This window comes from Acomys minous (assembly GCF_964271855.1).
Source record: "Acomys minous genome assembly, chromosome: 12".
Classification (NCBI taxonomy): domain Eukaryota; kingdom Metazoa; phylum Chordata; class Mammalia; order Rodentia; family Muridae; genus Acomys; species Acomys minous.
In genome coordinates, this window is record NC_140493.1 from 88481530 (window position 1) to 88495658 (window position 14129).

The 14129-nt window shown below is 51.0% G+C and overlaps 1 protein-coding gene and 1 long non-coding RNA gene across 3 annotated transcripts; one reads left to right on the forward strand and one right to left on the reverse strand.

Moving 5' to 3' along the window:
• The first annotated feature begins 2955 nt into the window (after window positions 1–2955).
• HOXB13 (homeobox B13) lies at window positions 2956–9701 on the forward strand. Of its 2 annotated transcripts, XM_084749948.1 has the most exons (3): window positions 2956–3018; window positions 7325–8124; window positions 9072–9701. In XM_084749948.1, exons 2-3 carry the CDS (start codon window positions 7521–7523, stop codon window positions 9323–9325), a joined length of 858 nt encoding a protein of 285 aa, XP_084606074.1. In that variant the 5' UTR covers window positions 2956–3018; window positions 7325–7520; the 3' UTR covers window positions 9326–9701. The 2 variants fall into 2 exon arrangements, with proteins under 2 accessions (XP_084606074.1, XP_084606073.1); XM_084749947.1 differs by lacking the exon at window positions 2956–3018 and having other exon boundaries at window positions 7165–8124.
• A 634-nt stretch (window positions 9702–10335) lies between these two features.
• On the reverse strand, window positions 10336–13485 carry LOC311579425. Its single transcript, XR_014773146.1, has 2 exons — window positions 13375–13485; window positions 10336–12588 (listed from the first exon to the last, which is right to left on the reverse strand). It is a non-coding gene; the product is annotated as an uncharacterized lncRNA (long non-coding RNA).
• Between the last annotated feature and the right edge of the window lie 644 nt (window positions 13486–14129).

A 14129-nucleotide genomic window follows, 5' to 3' on the forward strand; every position in this document is an offset into this window, starting at 1 on the left:
ACCCATGAGTGCCATAAAGGGTAGGACTCAATAGAGACAAGGGATGGCCTCCCTCCCCGTGTGTGTGTGTGTGTGTGTGTGTGTGTGTGTGTGTGTGTGTGTGTGTGTGTGTGACATGCTCGCCCCGCCCTGCCCCCCCTCGCTCCAGCCTTGTTTCTTGAAATAAATAATTTAGTGTCAGGAATAGGGACAGAGAGGAGGGAGATGGGCCTTTCTCAGCAAGGGGGGCGGGTATGGGAATTAGAAGAAGAAATAAAAATCTTTCAACGAATCCTTCCCAGCCCTCAGGGCCCTAAGCCTCAAATCTGTGTTTCTATTTTAGGCTTCATGGGTGAGCTGGGGACTTGGTGTGGACACACCTTTTGACCTAAGAGTAAAAAGTCAGTCTTTCCTTTTAGCAGCCTTGAAAGTGGGAGCCCAGCGTCACTGTCACCAATGTCACTGCCACCGACATCCACATTCTCTGAAGAAGAAAAAAGCAAGGTGGAAAGAGTGGGGGGGGGCTCCTAAGTGACTCAGGCTGCTTTTGTGAATTTGCAGGCACTTCCTTTTTAAAAGGAGTCTCATTCCAGAGATCTTTAGTGTCCTGGAGGTCTCTCCAAACCCCCAAAATACTGATTGGGCGGGGGTGGGGGGTGGGACCATTTAAAGGTCCTGTCCTGCTCCTCCAGGTTCAGGTGTCTCTGGGTTGAGGGTACAGAGAGCTTGTGAGGGAACTAGAGTGAAGAAGGTTGGGGAGGTGAATTTCCATGTCAATTTGGTGTCATTTTGTGGACCACTACAGCATTTGCGTCCTGAGTGAATTGCTCCCTCAAGGTTTCAAGGCAGAACTCGGCTCCTCAGGCCTCAACAAGGGCAGCCAACCTGAGGTCCATATTGGAGGCAGCGGTAGCCTAGTGACCTCTTTCGTCTTCCTTCCACGGGTTTCCTCCATAACGACAACCTTTTCTTCTTTACCCCTCCTAGCCACCTTCCCTGGTGTCCCTTTGCCCCTCCTCTTCTGCCTCAAGTTGGCCCTGCTGAGAACTCAGAGGGAAGCAGGGTCAGCCAATTCCCTTTCACACAGTGCACGGAGGAGAACTGAGACTAGGGTCTCTGGGACGGGCAGGAGGCTTGCCCCACAAGCCACCATGCCAGCCACTGGAGCAGAGTCTTGTAATGCTTGGCAGGACTATCTGGGCTCAGGATTCCTAATGGCTTTTGAGTCAGATCCAAGCTGTGTGCCAAGCACGCACGGGTACCAGAGCTCCCAACCCTGGCAAAGCCAGGTTGGTTGGAAGAGGGGGCTGGGGACTTGGGCTGGGGGGAGGGGCACGCGAGGAAGGACAGCTAGACCTCCTATTCAGCTCACAGTAGCTGATATGATTGACCAACACCCCAAGACCAGAGAACCTGGAGGCATTTGATCCTTGCTCAGTGGCCCTTAGTTTGCAAAGCCATTCTCTTCCCTCTGTCTGCCTTTGACCCCCCCCCCACTCACAGTTTCACTGGCGTGGCTAAGTGTTCCAAGTTCTAACATCTGAGAGAGAGAGAGAGAGAGAGAGAGAGAGAGAGAGAGAGAGAGAGAGAACAGCAATTAACCTATCCTCTCAGCAGGAGCTCATTGAGTCCTCCTTGTCCTCCCCCCCAACCCAAGAGGGTGTTGCGGGGTTGCTCAGGTTGGGGAGTCAAGGTGGCTCTAACAGTGGCCCCCTGACTAAGCTGGTCTTGCTTCTATCCTATGAGCAGTTGTAGCTCTCGGCGCCTAGTGTCAGCCTTTCCTCTAAGACTAGTAAACTTGGAATGCCTTCATTTTAAGGCAGGAGAGAAAAGAGAGAGAGAGAGAGAGAGAGAGAGAGAGAGAGAGAGAGAGAGAGAGAGAGACAGAGAGAGAGAGACAGAGAGAGAGAGAGAGACAGAGAGAGAGAGAGAGAGAGAGACAGAGACAGAGACACACAGAGAGAGACAGACAGAGAGACAGACAGAGACAGACAGACAGACAGACAGACAGACACACACACACACACACACACACACACACACACACACACACACACACATCTCAGCATCACACAGGGCCCTCCAGGCCTTCTGGGTCCTGATAGCCCCTTTCCAATCAGCCATTGCAGGGTGGCAGGCCTTCCCAGACTTCTGAAAAGAATAAAGAGAAATTGTGCGGGAAGGCAGAAAAGAAAAAAAAATATTTTTGGGTGGGGGAAGAGAGTAAAATGGAACAGAAGAAAGAAGAGACAGAGAGATGAAGAAAAAAAGATGAAGAAAAAAAGAATAGTGTAAGTGTCAAGAAGGGAAATAAAAAGAAAAAAAAAAGAATAGATTAAAAGACACGGGCACCAGAATGCATGCAATAAAGAGAAAAAGAAACGGAGAAAATAATATGAAATCAAGATAACTAAAGTCGAAAGAAAGACAGAAGAAGAAATTCAAAAATAAAAGGGAAAGAAAACTCATAAAGACTAAAGTCAGGGAAAACATAGCCTGAATAATGGGAGAAAAGGGAAGGGGGAAATGAAACACGACCGGGACCAGGTCATTCCATGATTCCGGGAGAAGCAGAATGACCCCACGAAGTTAGCCATGCCCATGCAAATCCTGTTGGTCTGGGCGAAGCACGAGAAGGAAGCGTCCCTGGCTCCGATGCAAATAAATCATTATCCCGTCACCACCGACCTGAGGGCCGCCATCACTGCCACCACAGGCACTCACTGTTGCAGTTGGGATAAAGGCAGCGAGCTCTCACTTTAACAATAAAATAAAATAAAATTTAACAAATGCCCCTAAGTGGAGCGGGTGGGCTCGTCTTGCCCCCTCCTCTCCGAAGCCCAAGTTGGGGCGGGCGGGAGCTGACACCGAGGTGCCAAGTCCCCGTGGCCGGAACCCCTGGGGGTGGGGCGGGCCTTGCTCAAAGGCTGGGCTGTAAAGGTCATAGGCGGTCTGCGGGGCTGCGCTGAATGGGATCCTGGAGGTAAACAGACTCTTAACTTTCAACTTGGCCTTGACCTTCCTGGAAGTGTCTGGCGGGTATGTAAAGGAGCACGCTGAGGCTTTCAGTGCGTTTGGCTGGGTCCGTAAAGGGGGCTCCAGACTCCTCCCGGTGGGTCTAACAGGAGGTTCCCAGCGGGACACAAAGACTTCTGTGAAGCTGGAGAAAGGCCCGGGAAGCTAGCGGCTATACGAGAGCGCCAGGGTTGAGAAGCGGTTCAGGATCTGAATTTCCTGCAGAGTCCAGGGAGGTCTCAGTTTCTTTGTGGGAACCCGGGTTCATGAGGTAGGAAGGAATGACCCCCGTGTTCTATGGGAGCTCCTCGGTTTAAATAAAAGCAGCTGATTTCATCACACACACACACACACACACACACACACACACACACACAGATCGAAAAGTCGTCTTTATCCCGTTTGCAAAATGCTTTCATAGGCAAAGTCTCATTAGCTCGTCTTAGCGCGTTTCTGTAAGGTAAGAGTTGTCAGCACCATTTTAGAGAGAAGTAGACGAAATCCCGTTTTACACGGGTCACAGACAGAGGCACTCACATATACTGTTCACGGAGAAAATAGAAGCCTAGTTCACAGGCTTGCAAGTTCAGTATCCAGACCTGTTCCCTGGGATAGAGTAGATGCTAAATAAATTAGAGAGGGAACAAAACCAAACCCAGAGCACTATTTGTGTTGAAACATGTCTGGTCTGGAGGGAATTCCTAGCGTAGGTGGTGAGCATCTTTGGGAGCAAAGAGTAAACTGGTCAGGCCCGTACTCTACAAGGAGTTCTGTGCGTGTTCAGTTCTGTAATTATTTCTGAGCACGGTTATACACACAAGCATTTTGTCTCCAAACGCTTAGTTGTAAGCAACGCCGCTGTGATATCTCTTCTGGTGTGTTATAGACGCTAGGCGCCCACTGCTAGCCGGGTCTTTGTTGTTGTTTGATTACTTTTCTTCACAAATTGAGATAGAATTGGTAGGTGTGGGAGCAGTGCAGAAATCCCAAGCATACAGGCTTTTTTACAAACTGAATCTGCGGGGCCGGAGAGCTGGCTTAGAGGTTAAGAGCACTGACTGTTCTTCCAAAGGACCTGGGTTCAATTCTCAGCACCCACGTGGCAGCTCACAAACTGTCTGTAATTCTGGTTGCTGGGGAGCTGACACCCTCACACTGACATGCATACGTGCATGCGGGCAGAATATCCATGCACTTTAAAAAAAAGATAAATAAATTATGTAAATTCTTTTAAAACCAAACTGAATACACCCACACAACCAGCACCCATCCACGTTGAGATAAGCTTTCTAGGGCCCTAGAAGGGTCTTTGTTAGCCCTCCGAGCCCTTTTCCCTCAGCTCAGTTCTATTCTGACCTTAGTCACTATCCAAAGCTCTTGAGCTCTGTAGACACGGAATTATGCAGGCTTAGTCTTTTATGCCTGCCTTCTTTCACTAACAGGTTAAGTGTAACTCATTCGTGTTGGAGTTAGCAGTAGCTTGCTGGTGTTTAATCCTGGTGTATAACTCTAGCCTGATGACTTTGCTTATCCCACGACTGATGGAATTTGACATGTTACCAATTTTGAGCTCCTATGGATAATGCTGAGACAGACTTAGTGCAAGCACTACAAGGACTCTACTTCCTTTTTAAAGTACGGACAGGACGCGGTGGCCGGGATATAACTCATTGGTAGAATGCTAATCTAGCACATGCGAGGCTCTGGGCTCAATTCTGAGTACTGAACAAAAAAAAAATTTTTTTTTTCTCCTATAACCCCAGCACCACTTGGGAGGTAGATGCTGAAAGGTCAGAATTCCAAGGCTGCCTTCAGCTACGAAGGGAGAAGGGAGTTTAAGGCCAGTCTCCAGCATAAAACGCTGTGAGCGATCTGTGTGCCACCCATATGTGTCTTCTGGATATCAATGCAGTTTCAGTGAATGTGCTAGAACACACCCCCTCGTTGATATAACTTTCCCTTTGTGCCTGGAAAAGTTGGCTTTTCAAGTGAATTTGAAGCCAGGCATGGTGGCACACTCCTTTAATCCCAGCAGAGGCAGGAGGATGGCTGTGAGTTTGAGCCCAGCCTGGTCTACAAAGCGAGTTCAGGACAGCCAAGGCTAACACAGAGAGACCCTGTCTCGAAAAAACAAACAAACAAAAAAACCAAACCAAACCAAACCAAACCAAACCAAAAAACCCCAAAACAAAATCAAGTGATTTTGATTTCCCCCAAGACAAAGTTTCTCTTTTTTTTCTTTCTTTGTTCTCTTTCTTGCTTTTTTGTTATTGTTGGTTTTGTTTGTTTGTTTTTTGAGACAAGATTTCTCTGTGTAGCCTTGGCTGCCCTGAACTCGCTTTGTAGACCAAGCTGGTCTCCAACTCACATCCTGCCTCTGCATCCCCAAGTGCTGGGATAACAGGCGTGTGCCACTGAGCTGGCCTAGGGTTCCTCTGTATAGCCCTGGCTGTCCTGAAACTGGTTCTGGGGACCAGGGTGGGTCCAGAAAAAGACCTGCCTCCGCCTCCAACTGCTGAAACCGAAGGAGGAACACCATGATATATCTTCGACATTCCAGCACATAGGTGGCTCTGTCTACCAAACTGGAAATTTGCTTTGTAAAGAAAACTGAAAAGGTCTCGGTTCTTAGGCGGGGAAAGCCTAGTATTTCTGCCCTCATAATTCATTAAGCAACAACCTTGATGGGACTCCAGGAAATAGGGGAGAGACACCTTCCTTTTCTTTCACATCTTCAGTATACACTATACTACAGGCCTCAACTCTGGCTTTCATGGCCCTTTCCCACAAGGCGACTCAAGTTCAAGTTCAGGCTGGACACACACACACACACACACACACACACACACACACACACACACACACAGAGGCTTTGGCTGTGCCCACCCTTTGCAATCAAGCCCTCAGTGTAGAATAGAAAAGTTAGAATTTTCTGCAGGAAAAAAAAATCTGAGAGTTTTAGAAAACACAGGAGGATTTCTGTTGGGAGTGATGTTGAAAAAAGAAAATGTTTAAAGGCAGATTTGTGGTGAAATAAGCTATTTGAGTCTACAGCACAATAGGCTCCAACAGAAGGGGGGCCTCCGGCAGTTCTAACAGGGGAGCCCCCCTCCCATCCTCTTTAACTACCAAGGAAATTTAAAGCAGGAGGCAGCTAGGGGGTCCTGAGATTTCTAGCCCCTCAATTGTGTCCAAGTGTGCTGGGGCCAGGGCAGGTTTTCTGGGCTTCCTGGACAGCAGAGAGGGCACCAAAGAACAGAAAGACCGCACACAGACCAAACCCCTCATTCTTTGGACCAGGATGCCACTTAGCCACTTAGCTAGCCTTGGCTTCTGCAGACTGCACCCAGAAAATGGGATACAATCTTGTCCATCTTCTCCCCCCCCCTTTCCCAAGGTCTCTCTCTCTCTCTCTCTCTCTCTCTCTCTCTCTCTCTCTCTCTCTCTCTCTCTCCCTCCCTCCCTTCTTCTTCTTCTTCTCTCTCTCTCTCTCTCTCTCTCTCTCTCCATCCCTCTCTCTCTCCTTCCCTTTCTCCTTTTTCCCACCCATAGTTAGATCTTCAAGCAAAGCCTCTGTCTCTGGGTCTCTTTCTCCACCCTTAAATGGAAATCCAGACCCCCTTCCCAGACATCTAGAGGCTCCATTTCCCCTTCAGGTTCGGACATTGTGTGCCCTGGGCCAAGGATTGCACGTTTTCTGAGCTTCTTCGTGTCCCCCTCACCCACCCCCGCCCCTTGGCTCCGCCTCACCCCACTGGGGCCTCCTGAGCCTTCAGGGTTGTGGCTGGCCAGGGTCCCTGGGGAAGGGACCTCGGAGGCACTTCCCTGGGCATAGAGTATTCGGGATGGGTGTTTACAATGAGCTAGGGCTGCTAGTACCCAGCACCCAAAGCAAAGAAAGAGCTTCCTGATGCCTATAGTTTCCATTTTCATCTCCCTCTTACTCAGAAGCATTCCCGGTTCTCCTTTGAGACAGCCCGGAGTGGCCTCCCAGCCCTTCCCCCGACTCCCCCTATCCTCAGGAGATGGACACTTTATTGGGAGAGCTTTTTATTCTCTCGTTAAACCTGCCAAAGCTCAGAAGACAGAGAGCCAGGGAGAGAGAGAGAGAGAGAGAGAGAGAGAGAGAGAGAGAGAGAGAGAGAGAGAGAGAGAGAGAGAGAGAGAGAGAGAGAGAGAGAGAGAGAGAGACAGGGAAAGACAGAGACACAGATACAGAAAGAGACAGATACAGGCAGAGAGGGAAGAAGAAGGAGGAGCCGGGCTCCCTGAACCTCCCCCCCCACATGCAATTTCTGCGGGGTAGATTTTATGAGCTTCTCTCCCCTAGGCCACAGCCAATCAGCGCTCGTGCCCGGGCTCCTGCGTCTCTTGCGTCAGGACGGCCCAGCAAGGCGAATGCAGGCGCCTCGCGAGCTGGGAGCAATTTAAAACGCTTAGGATTCCCCGGGCCTGGGTGGGGAGAGCGAGCTGGCTGTCTCCTAGAGCCCCCACCCTCGGCTCCCCATGAGCCGATCGTTGGCACCATGGAGCCCGGCAATTATGCCACCTTGGATGGAGCCAAGGATATGGAAGGCTTGCTGGGAGCTGGAGGGGGTCGGAATCTAGTCGCCCACTCCCCACTGGCTAACCATCCTGCGGCGCCAACGCTGATGCCGACTGTCACCTATAACCCCCTGGATCTGCCAGGCTCTGCGGAGCCACCAAAGCAGTGCCACCCTTGTCCTGGGGTGCCCCAGGGGGCATCTCCAGCTCCTGTGCCTTATGGCTACTTTGGAGGCGGGTACTACTCTTGCCGAGTGTCCAGGAGCTCACTAAAACCCTGTGCTCAGACGGGCACCCTGGCTACCTACCCTTCGGAAACTCCCGCGCCTGGGGAGGAGTATCCCAGCCGTCCCACCGAGTTTGCCTTCTATCCGGGCTACCCGGGACCTTACCAGCCTATGGCCAGTTACCTGGATGTGTCTGTGGTGCAGACCCTGGGAGCTCCTGGGGAGCCTCGCCACGACTCTCTGCTTCCCGTGGACAGTTACCAGCCTTGGGCCCTGGCCGGTGGTTGGAACAGCCAGATGTGTTGCCAAGGTGAACAGAACCCATCGGGTCCTTTCTGGAAAGCGGCAGCGTTTGCAGGTAACTTCTGCTCTGGCTCCCCTAGGCTCTGAGCATGGGCTACGCTGGCATTTACTTGGAAGGAGGGAGACTTGGGACTGGTGAGGAGGAGCCTGGGGCTCCTTAGGTGCTTATTAGGACTTTGAAGGAGGGTCCAGACAGCTGGATGGTCTGGATGGAGGCCGGAGGGGGTCAGTATGAGGTGCCTGGGTAGGGGGCTTAAGAGTAGCCAGCCTTCCTGGGACCAGCCTTCCAATATGTCTGGAGAACCTTGGATCTCTGCTGTTGATTGGGGCCAGAGGGTTCCTACCCAGGACAGTCCCAGTCTAATTCTACACGAAGGCCAAATGACATAATCAGTAGTTTTGAGGGTGACAGTGAAGGGTGGGATCCGAGCTATTGGGCGTTTCCTAGAGAATACAAACCCGTGTGTGTGTGTGTGTGTGTGTGTGTGTGTGTGTGTGTGTGTGTTGATGAGGCTTCAATTTCCAAAGGGAAATTTAGGTTTTCTTTGATCGAGGGGCGTATTGAAGTGTGTGTGTGTGTGTGTGTGTGTGTGTGTGTGTGTGTGTGTTGAGTGGGCAAAATGAATCTGTTTTCTCGCGGACATAATTTGCCAGTTTGTAGGAGTGGCCGAGTCTGAACACACATGTGAGAGTGAATTGTGTGATTGTGGGCAAAAACCTGACGGAGCGGATGTGTTTGCAGACTCCTGATGTGAGGTCAGTGATGGTAGGGGTGGCAGGCGGGATCTGAGGCTGACTGAGTGGTGATCAGAGAATCAGGCAGCATCTAGAGCGTCTCCGTTTCCGTGTGCTTTGAGGGAGCAGGGCCCACACATAGGGTGATCAGGAAGTGCCTGCAGGATGACGTAGCTCTGAGGCTTGCAGGGCCTGGGTCTGCGCTTGGTTTTACCCGGGAGAGGAGACTGAAGTGTGCCTTTCCCTCCCTCTGTTCCCACCTCACAGAGCCCAGTACCCAGCATCCTCCAGACGGCTGTGCCTTCCGCCGCGGTCGCAAAAAACGCATTCCCTACAGCAAAGGGCAGTTGCGGGAGCTGGAGAGGGAATATGCGGCCAATAAATTCATCACCAAGGACAAGAGGCGCAAGATCTCCGCAGCCACCAGCCTCTCTGAACGCCAGATCACCATCTGGTTTCAGAACCGCCGGGTCAAGGAGAAAAAGGTTCTGGCCAAGGTTAAGACCAGCGCAACCCCGTGAGCGCTAGAGGGGAGGGGCAGGGGAAAAAGGGGCTCCTCCTGGGAGAACTGGGAGCCTGTCAGAGCCGTGACTGGCAGAGGACTCGGTTGAGGCCCCCCCCCCCCCAGAGATGTGAGACACCTTTCAGCAGGCTACTAAGTGCTGGACTATCCTGCATGTGCCAGGGGTGTGAGGCCTGAAATTACAGTCCCCTCTAACCGCGGTTCCAGAGAACCTGTATCAGTCGTAATCATTTGTCCTAACAGTGCTGATAATCTCATAAACCAAGTACTAGTTGCTATGATAATTAATCTCATATTTTCTACCTAGAGCTCTGTAGAGCACTTAGAAACTGCTTTCCTGAGTGGAGCTGATTGTGAATAAATTTGGAAGAAGATCTTTTTGTAGGGCAGTTTCCTCTCAGACCCCTTTCCATGTATACCCAGCATGCCACCCCTCACCCCCCCAATTCCAGTGGCTGGGGTGGGGTGGGGGGACAAAGGCAGATTCAACCTTCTAAGGTGTCTGTGCCATGCCCACTTGGCATTTTTCTAAGACGACAGGAGGGCAGGGCTGGGCAGGCCATGTTAATGGATGCTTCTCTTTCCTCCTGTGGTCTCCCACCTTCCTGACAACCTCCTAGGCTGTACACCATGGGAAAAAACCCCGACAAAATGCTGAGATTTTGCAGTTATGTGAAAATGAGGCTGTTGACCTGATGGGATTGGAACCGCCAGGAACTGAAGTCAAAGGGAGGACTTGCAGAGTTGGCACTTTCTCAGACTCCTCTCCTCTTGGAAAAGGATAGATTTGGGCTATTCTGGTGGTTCCGACCCAGGGTTGTTAGGCATTTAGGAGCCCCATGGGATCATCATATGTGGCCTTGTCAGAATTCCTTTCAGGCCCAGTGGTTACAGAATAGGGCAACGTCCCACCCTATATTCAGGCCTTTAAAACACACACTAAAGTATGGGACAAGACAGGGAACTGGAAAATGGCCCCTTCTCTGCCCACTATTTTTCCTGGTCACCTTTCTTTCTTTCTTTCTTTTTCTTTTGGGTTTTCGAGACAGGGTTTCTCTGTGTAGCCTCGGCTGTCCTGGACTCGCTTTGTAGACCAGGCTGGCCTTGAACTTACAGCAATCCACCTGCCTCTGCCTCCCGGCTCTGGTCACCTTTGTTTAAGACTGGGGAACTTCTCTCCCCTAAGCCTGAAAAGGAAGCCCACTCCTTCTCTTCTTCTTCTTCTTCTTCTTTTTTTTAAAGTAAATGACAGCAACTGGAAAAAGCAGGAGACCCAGGATTAGGGTGGAGGGATCCCCAATGCCAAAGTGGCCTCAGACTTCTTCCTCTTTTCACTGCCTGGGCCCCTGAATAGAAGGCACCCAGTGGTTCCAACTTTATTCTCTTGTCCTTACAAACCAAAAAGTAAAAACAAACAAACAAACAAACAACCCCCCCCCCCGAAAACCCCAGAAGAGAGTGTCCATTTGCACAAGTGGCACCAGGGGATAGACTTGGAAGGCCTCCCTCCCTGATGTACGTGGACCCGCTCTCGGGGTAGAACTAGCAATGGGAAGCCTGCTCAGCAGAGCCAGTGAGGTTGCCTCCGTCATTCTAAACCTCCTCAGACTGGGTGGTGGGTCCCTGTGATGGAACGCCATACCTGAAGAGGCTGCATTGAGTTGAGTAGCTATTTACTGGTGGGCAATGGCCAACATATTTGTGGGTTTTTCCTTTTTTAAAAAAAGGGCTTATGGTTCTCCAAGAAACCAAGGCTAAAGCCACTGCAGCCAAAGGACTCTAGTGCATCCACTAGTGGTCTGGTGGGATTCCAGCCCTGGCTCCTCTCCCAGGAAGGAATGGGGCCCCCGGAAAGCTGCATAGAATCTTTTAAACATGTTTACTAAAAAGAGAGAGAGAGAGAGAGAGAGAGAGAGAGAGAGAGAGAGAGAGAGAGAGAGAGAGCCAGGAACTAGGTGTGATGGTGCAGCCTCTGAGTCCAGCCATGGGATGCTGAGGCAGAAGGATTGCAGCGAGTTTGAGTTGATGAAACCGTGTTTTATTGTTGATTTAAAATGCCAAGACTGGGGGAAAGGAGTTAGAAGGGACACCACCTCTTCTTCTTGGGCAACCTAATGTGTTGCTCTTCCAAGATCTAGACCGAAAGCCATTGTGACTGGAATTTTTTTTTTTCCTTTCCAACCCCACCCCACCTCCACCATGGTCCAGTCTAAATCCCTGGGTTATAAACCCTGCTCAATCTCTGAAGCCACTTTGGGATTAGTTTTTGAAATGATAAGATTCTTACTCTTTTGTCCCTATCATCATCACCCCAAGCCTGGCCAGTGTGTGAGGCTTCAGCATGGATGAGAACAGAAGGGAGCGGGAGGCCTGAGGTGTGTGGGCCCCACTCAGGCAAGGGGACCGGCCCCAAGCCTGACTGATGGCCCAGGTAGAGAGAGGCCCAAGCAGGAGAGGGTTCTGAACTCTAGACTCTAACTTCACGGTTCTAAGGGGCTTAATTTGTCAGGGCTCCTCTATTTTTTCCCCTTGGTACTAATTTCAGAATAGACAAAAAGATTTGGGGGAGGGGGGGGTCTTACAGATTTATTCTGCCTCCAACATGTATGAACTATTAAGAAGACAAGCGCTCCCCCTTCCGGTAGACATTTGCCATTGCAGGAAACTCGCCCGCCGCTTCCCCACCCAGCGCCCCAAGCTCCCAGCTTCGGGCTTGCCACAGCCTGGGACCTCTGGCCTCGGGGTTTGGAAGGTTCTGGGAATGTGAAAGCTCCAGGACTGAAGGCTCCAGGCATTCCAGCAGATGTATCGGTCTAGCAAGAAGGGCGAGGAAGCAGCAGGCAGTAAAGACGGAGAGCAAGGCCGCGGGCGCTGTCTCCTTCCACCTCTTGGTTCCATCGGAATAAATTTACCTTCCTAAGCATAAACACTTACAGCGGGTTTTCCTATGGCCCCCCCTTTTTTTTGGTCTGGAACCTGTGCAAGACATATTTAATATCATTTTGTATTAAAGCATTTTAGGGAACCCTTTCCCAAACATTTTTGACGAAGTGAATTATTCCCAACTACCACCCACACCCGACCACCACCTCGACATCGCTCACTTACTTATGTGTTAAAGTACAACAAAATGCCCGCGTCTTCCCAGACTCACCTGCCGCTGTTTCCTTTTCAGTAAGGAAGCTACGTGAAGCTACAAGAGTTCTTTCCTTCCTTCCTTCTTTTTTTTCTTAAAACACCCGAGGAAAATGTGTGACCACACTACCAAAGGACAAACATTTGCGGGGGCACACATTTATTCTGGAAATTAATTGGGGCAGCTTTTTCATCCACGCGGTATAATTTTACTCTGAGCCGCTCTTTATACCCTCCCCTCCCGTTCCCTCCGACCCATTTTAGTTCCTGTAGCTCAGAGTTTCAGCCCGCAAAGAAATAGGATCCGAATGCAGCTTCTTCCTCTACACCGTCCCCTGTACCAACATCACTTTTAACTAGTAAGCAGGTGGACTATATTAGGCCTCCAGAGGTCCAGCGAGGGGCATGGCGGTAAGTGTGTAGGCAGGATTTCCGGAAGCTCTTTTGAATCTAGGTCCCAACTGAGCAAAACCGACGGTGACCCCCAGGCTTTCAAGTTCCGGGCTTTTACTCCTGCCGGCAAACACTTCCGGTTGGGGTGGTGAAAGAACGCCGGTAGGTTTGCAGCGGAATGACCATTTATTTTACCTCTCCCCTACAGTCTACTATAGGGGATTACTCAAAGGCAATTCCAGCAGGCAGCGCCCTCCCCTCCCCAATCTCGGAAAGGTAGCCGCTCCCCTCCCCCAACGCAGAGCGGGTTCCCCGCCCCTGCCCCGTCCCCCCCCCCCCCGCTCCCTGCTCCCTTCCTCCCCTTCATTGAAGTTTTATTCAAGGCTCTAAGTGCTGCACTTTAATTAAGTTTCTTTCGGGCAGGGAGGGGAAACCGTGTCCTACCCCCCACCCCACCCCAGTCCTGTCTAATAGAAACCTCAGAGCTACAATCTCGAATTAAATAAATGGACTCGTTACCGTCAACTTGCCATAAAGCGCCCAGGCGGCTGCGATGGAAGAGAAAAAATGAAGAGGTTTCAGTAAAAATTGGAAAGGCATTTATATCATATGCTCACTTACCTGAACAGTCTCTCTCTCTGGACAGAAAAGGAGGAAGCCAAGGAGCCGCCCACCTCCTCCAAGCGCGGGGCATCCTCCCTCCTCCTGCCTCTGGCCAGGGCTTAAAGAGAAATTTAAAACATCCAATGGGGGAACAGATGCCAGCCTGCCTTCCTTTCTCGGTTACTAGTTATAGGGGCTGGGGGGAAGGGCACGGAGTGGTCGGAGACCTGAAAGAAAGAATGCTACTATTACCTCTAGCCTCCCTTAAATTGCCTCTGAAACAGAGGGGCCAGTAAAAGAACGCAGTAGCCCCCAGAATTATGGTCTCAGTCGGTGGGGAGGGTCAGGGACTTTGCCATTGAACTTGAAGGTCCAGGTTGGTGGTCTCCACTCCCTCCGCCTCTACTCAACTAAATGCTTTATGGATGGGGAAGGACATGAGGGAGGAAAGTGCATTTTTCTGGCTTTGGGGAAAGACCGAGGCCAAGTCGGGGCTGGTGGTGGCACTAGCCTGCAGAGCTACCCGGAGACCTACTGGAAACCTCTGCCCAAACGGCCACAGACCTACGTCTGCACACTAAATAGATTCTCTAGCCTTGCGGCTAGGAGGTGGTGGGCCCTTGGGTGTGCGAAGGTGCAGGGCGGGGGTGGGGGTGGGGGTGGGGGGTGAG

Excerpts from the sequence above, each read along its gene's own strand:
- HOXB13 (XM_084749947.1), top strand. The coding sequence starts at position 7,281 with ATGCAATTTCTGCGGGGTAGATTTTATGAGCTTCTCTCCCCTAGGCCA. Across the intron at positions 8,125-9,071 it reads GAAAGCGGCAGCGTTTGCAG|AGCCCAGTACCCAGCATCCT; the intron begins GTAACTTCTGCT and ends CCCACCTCACAG.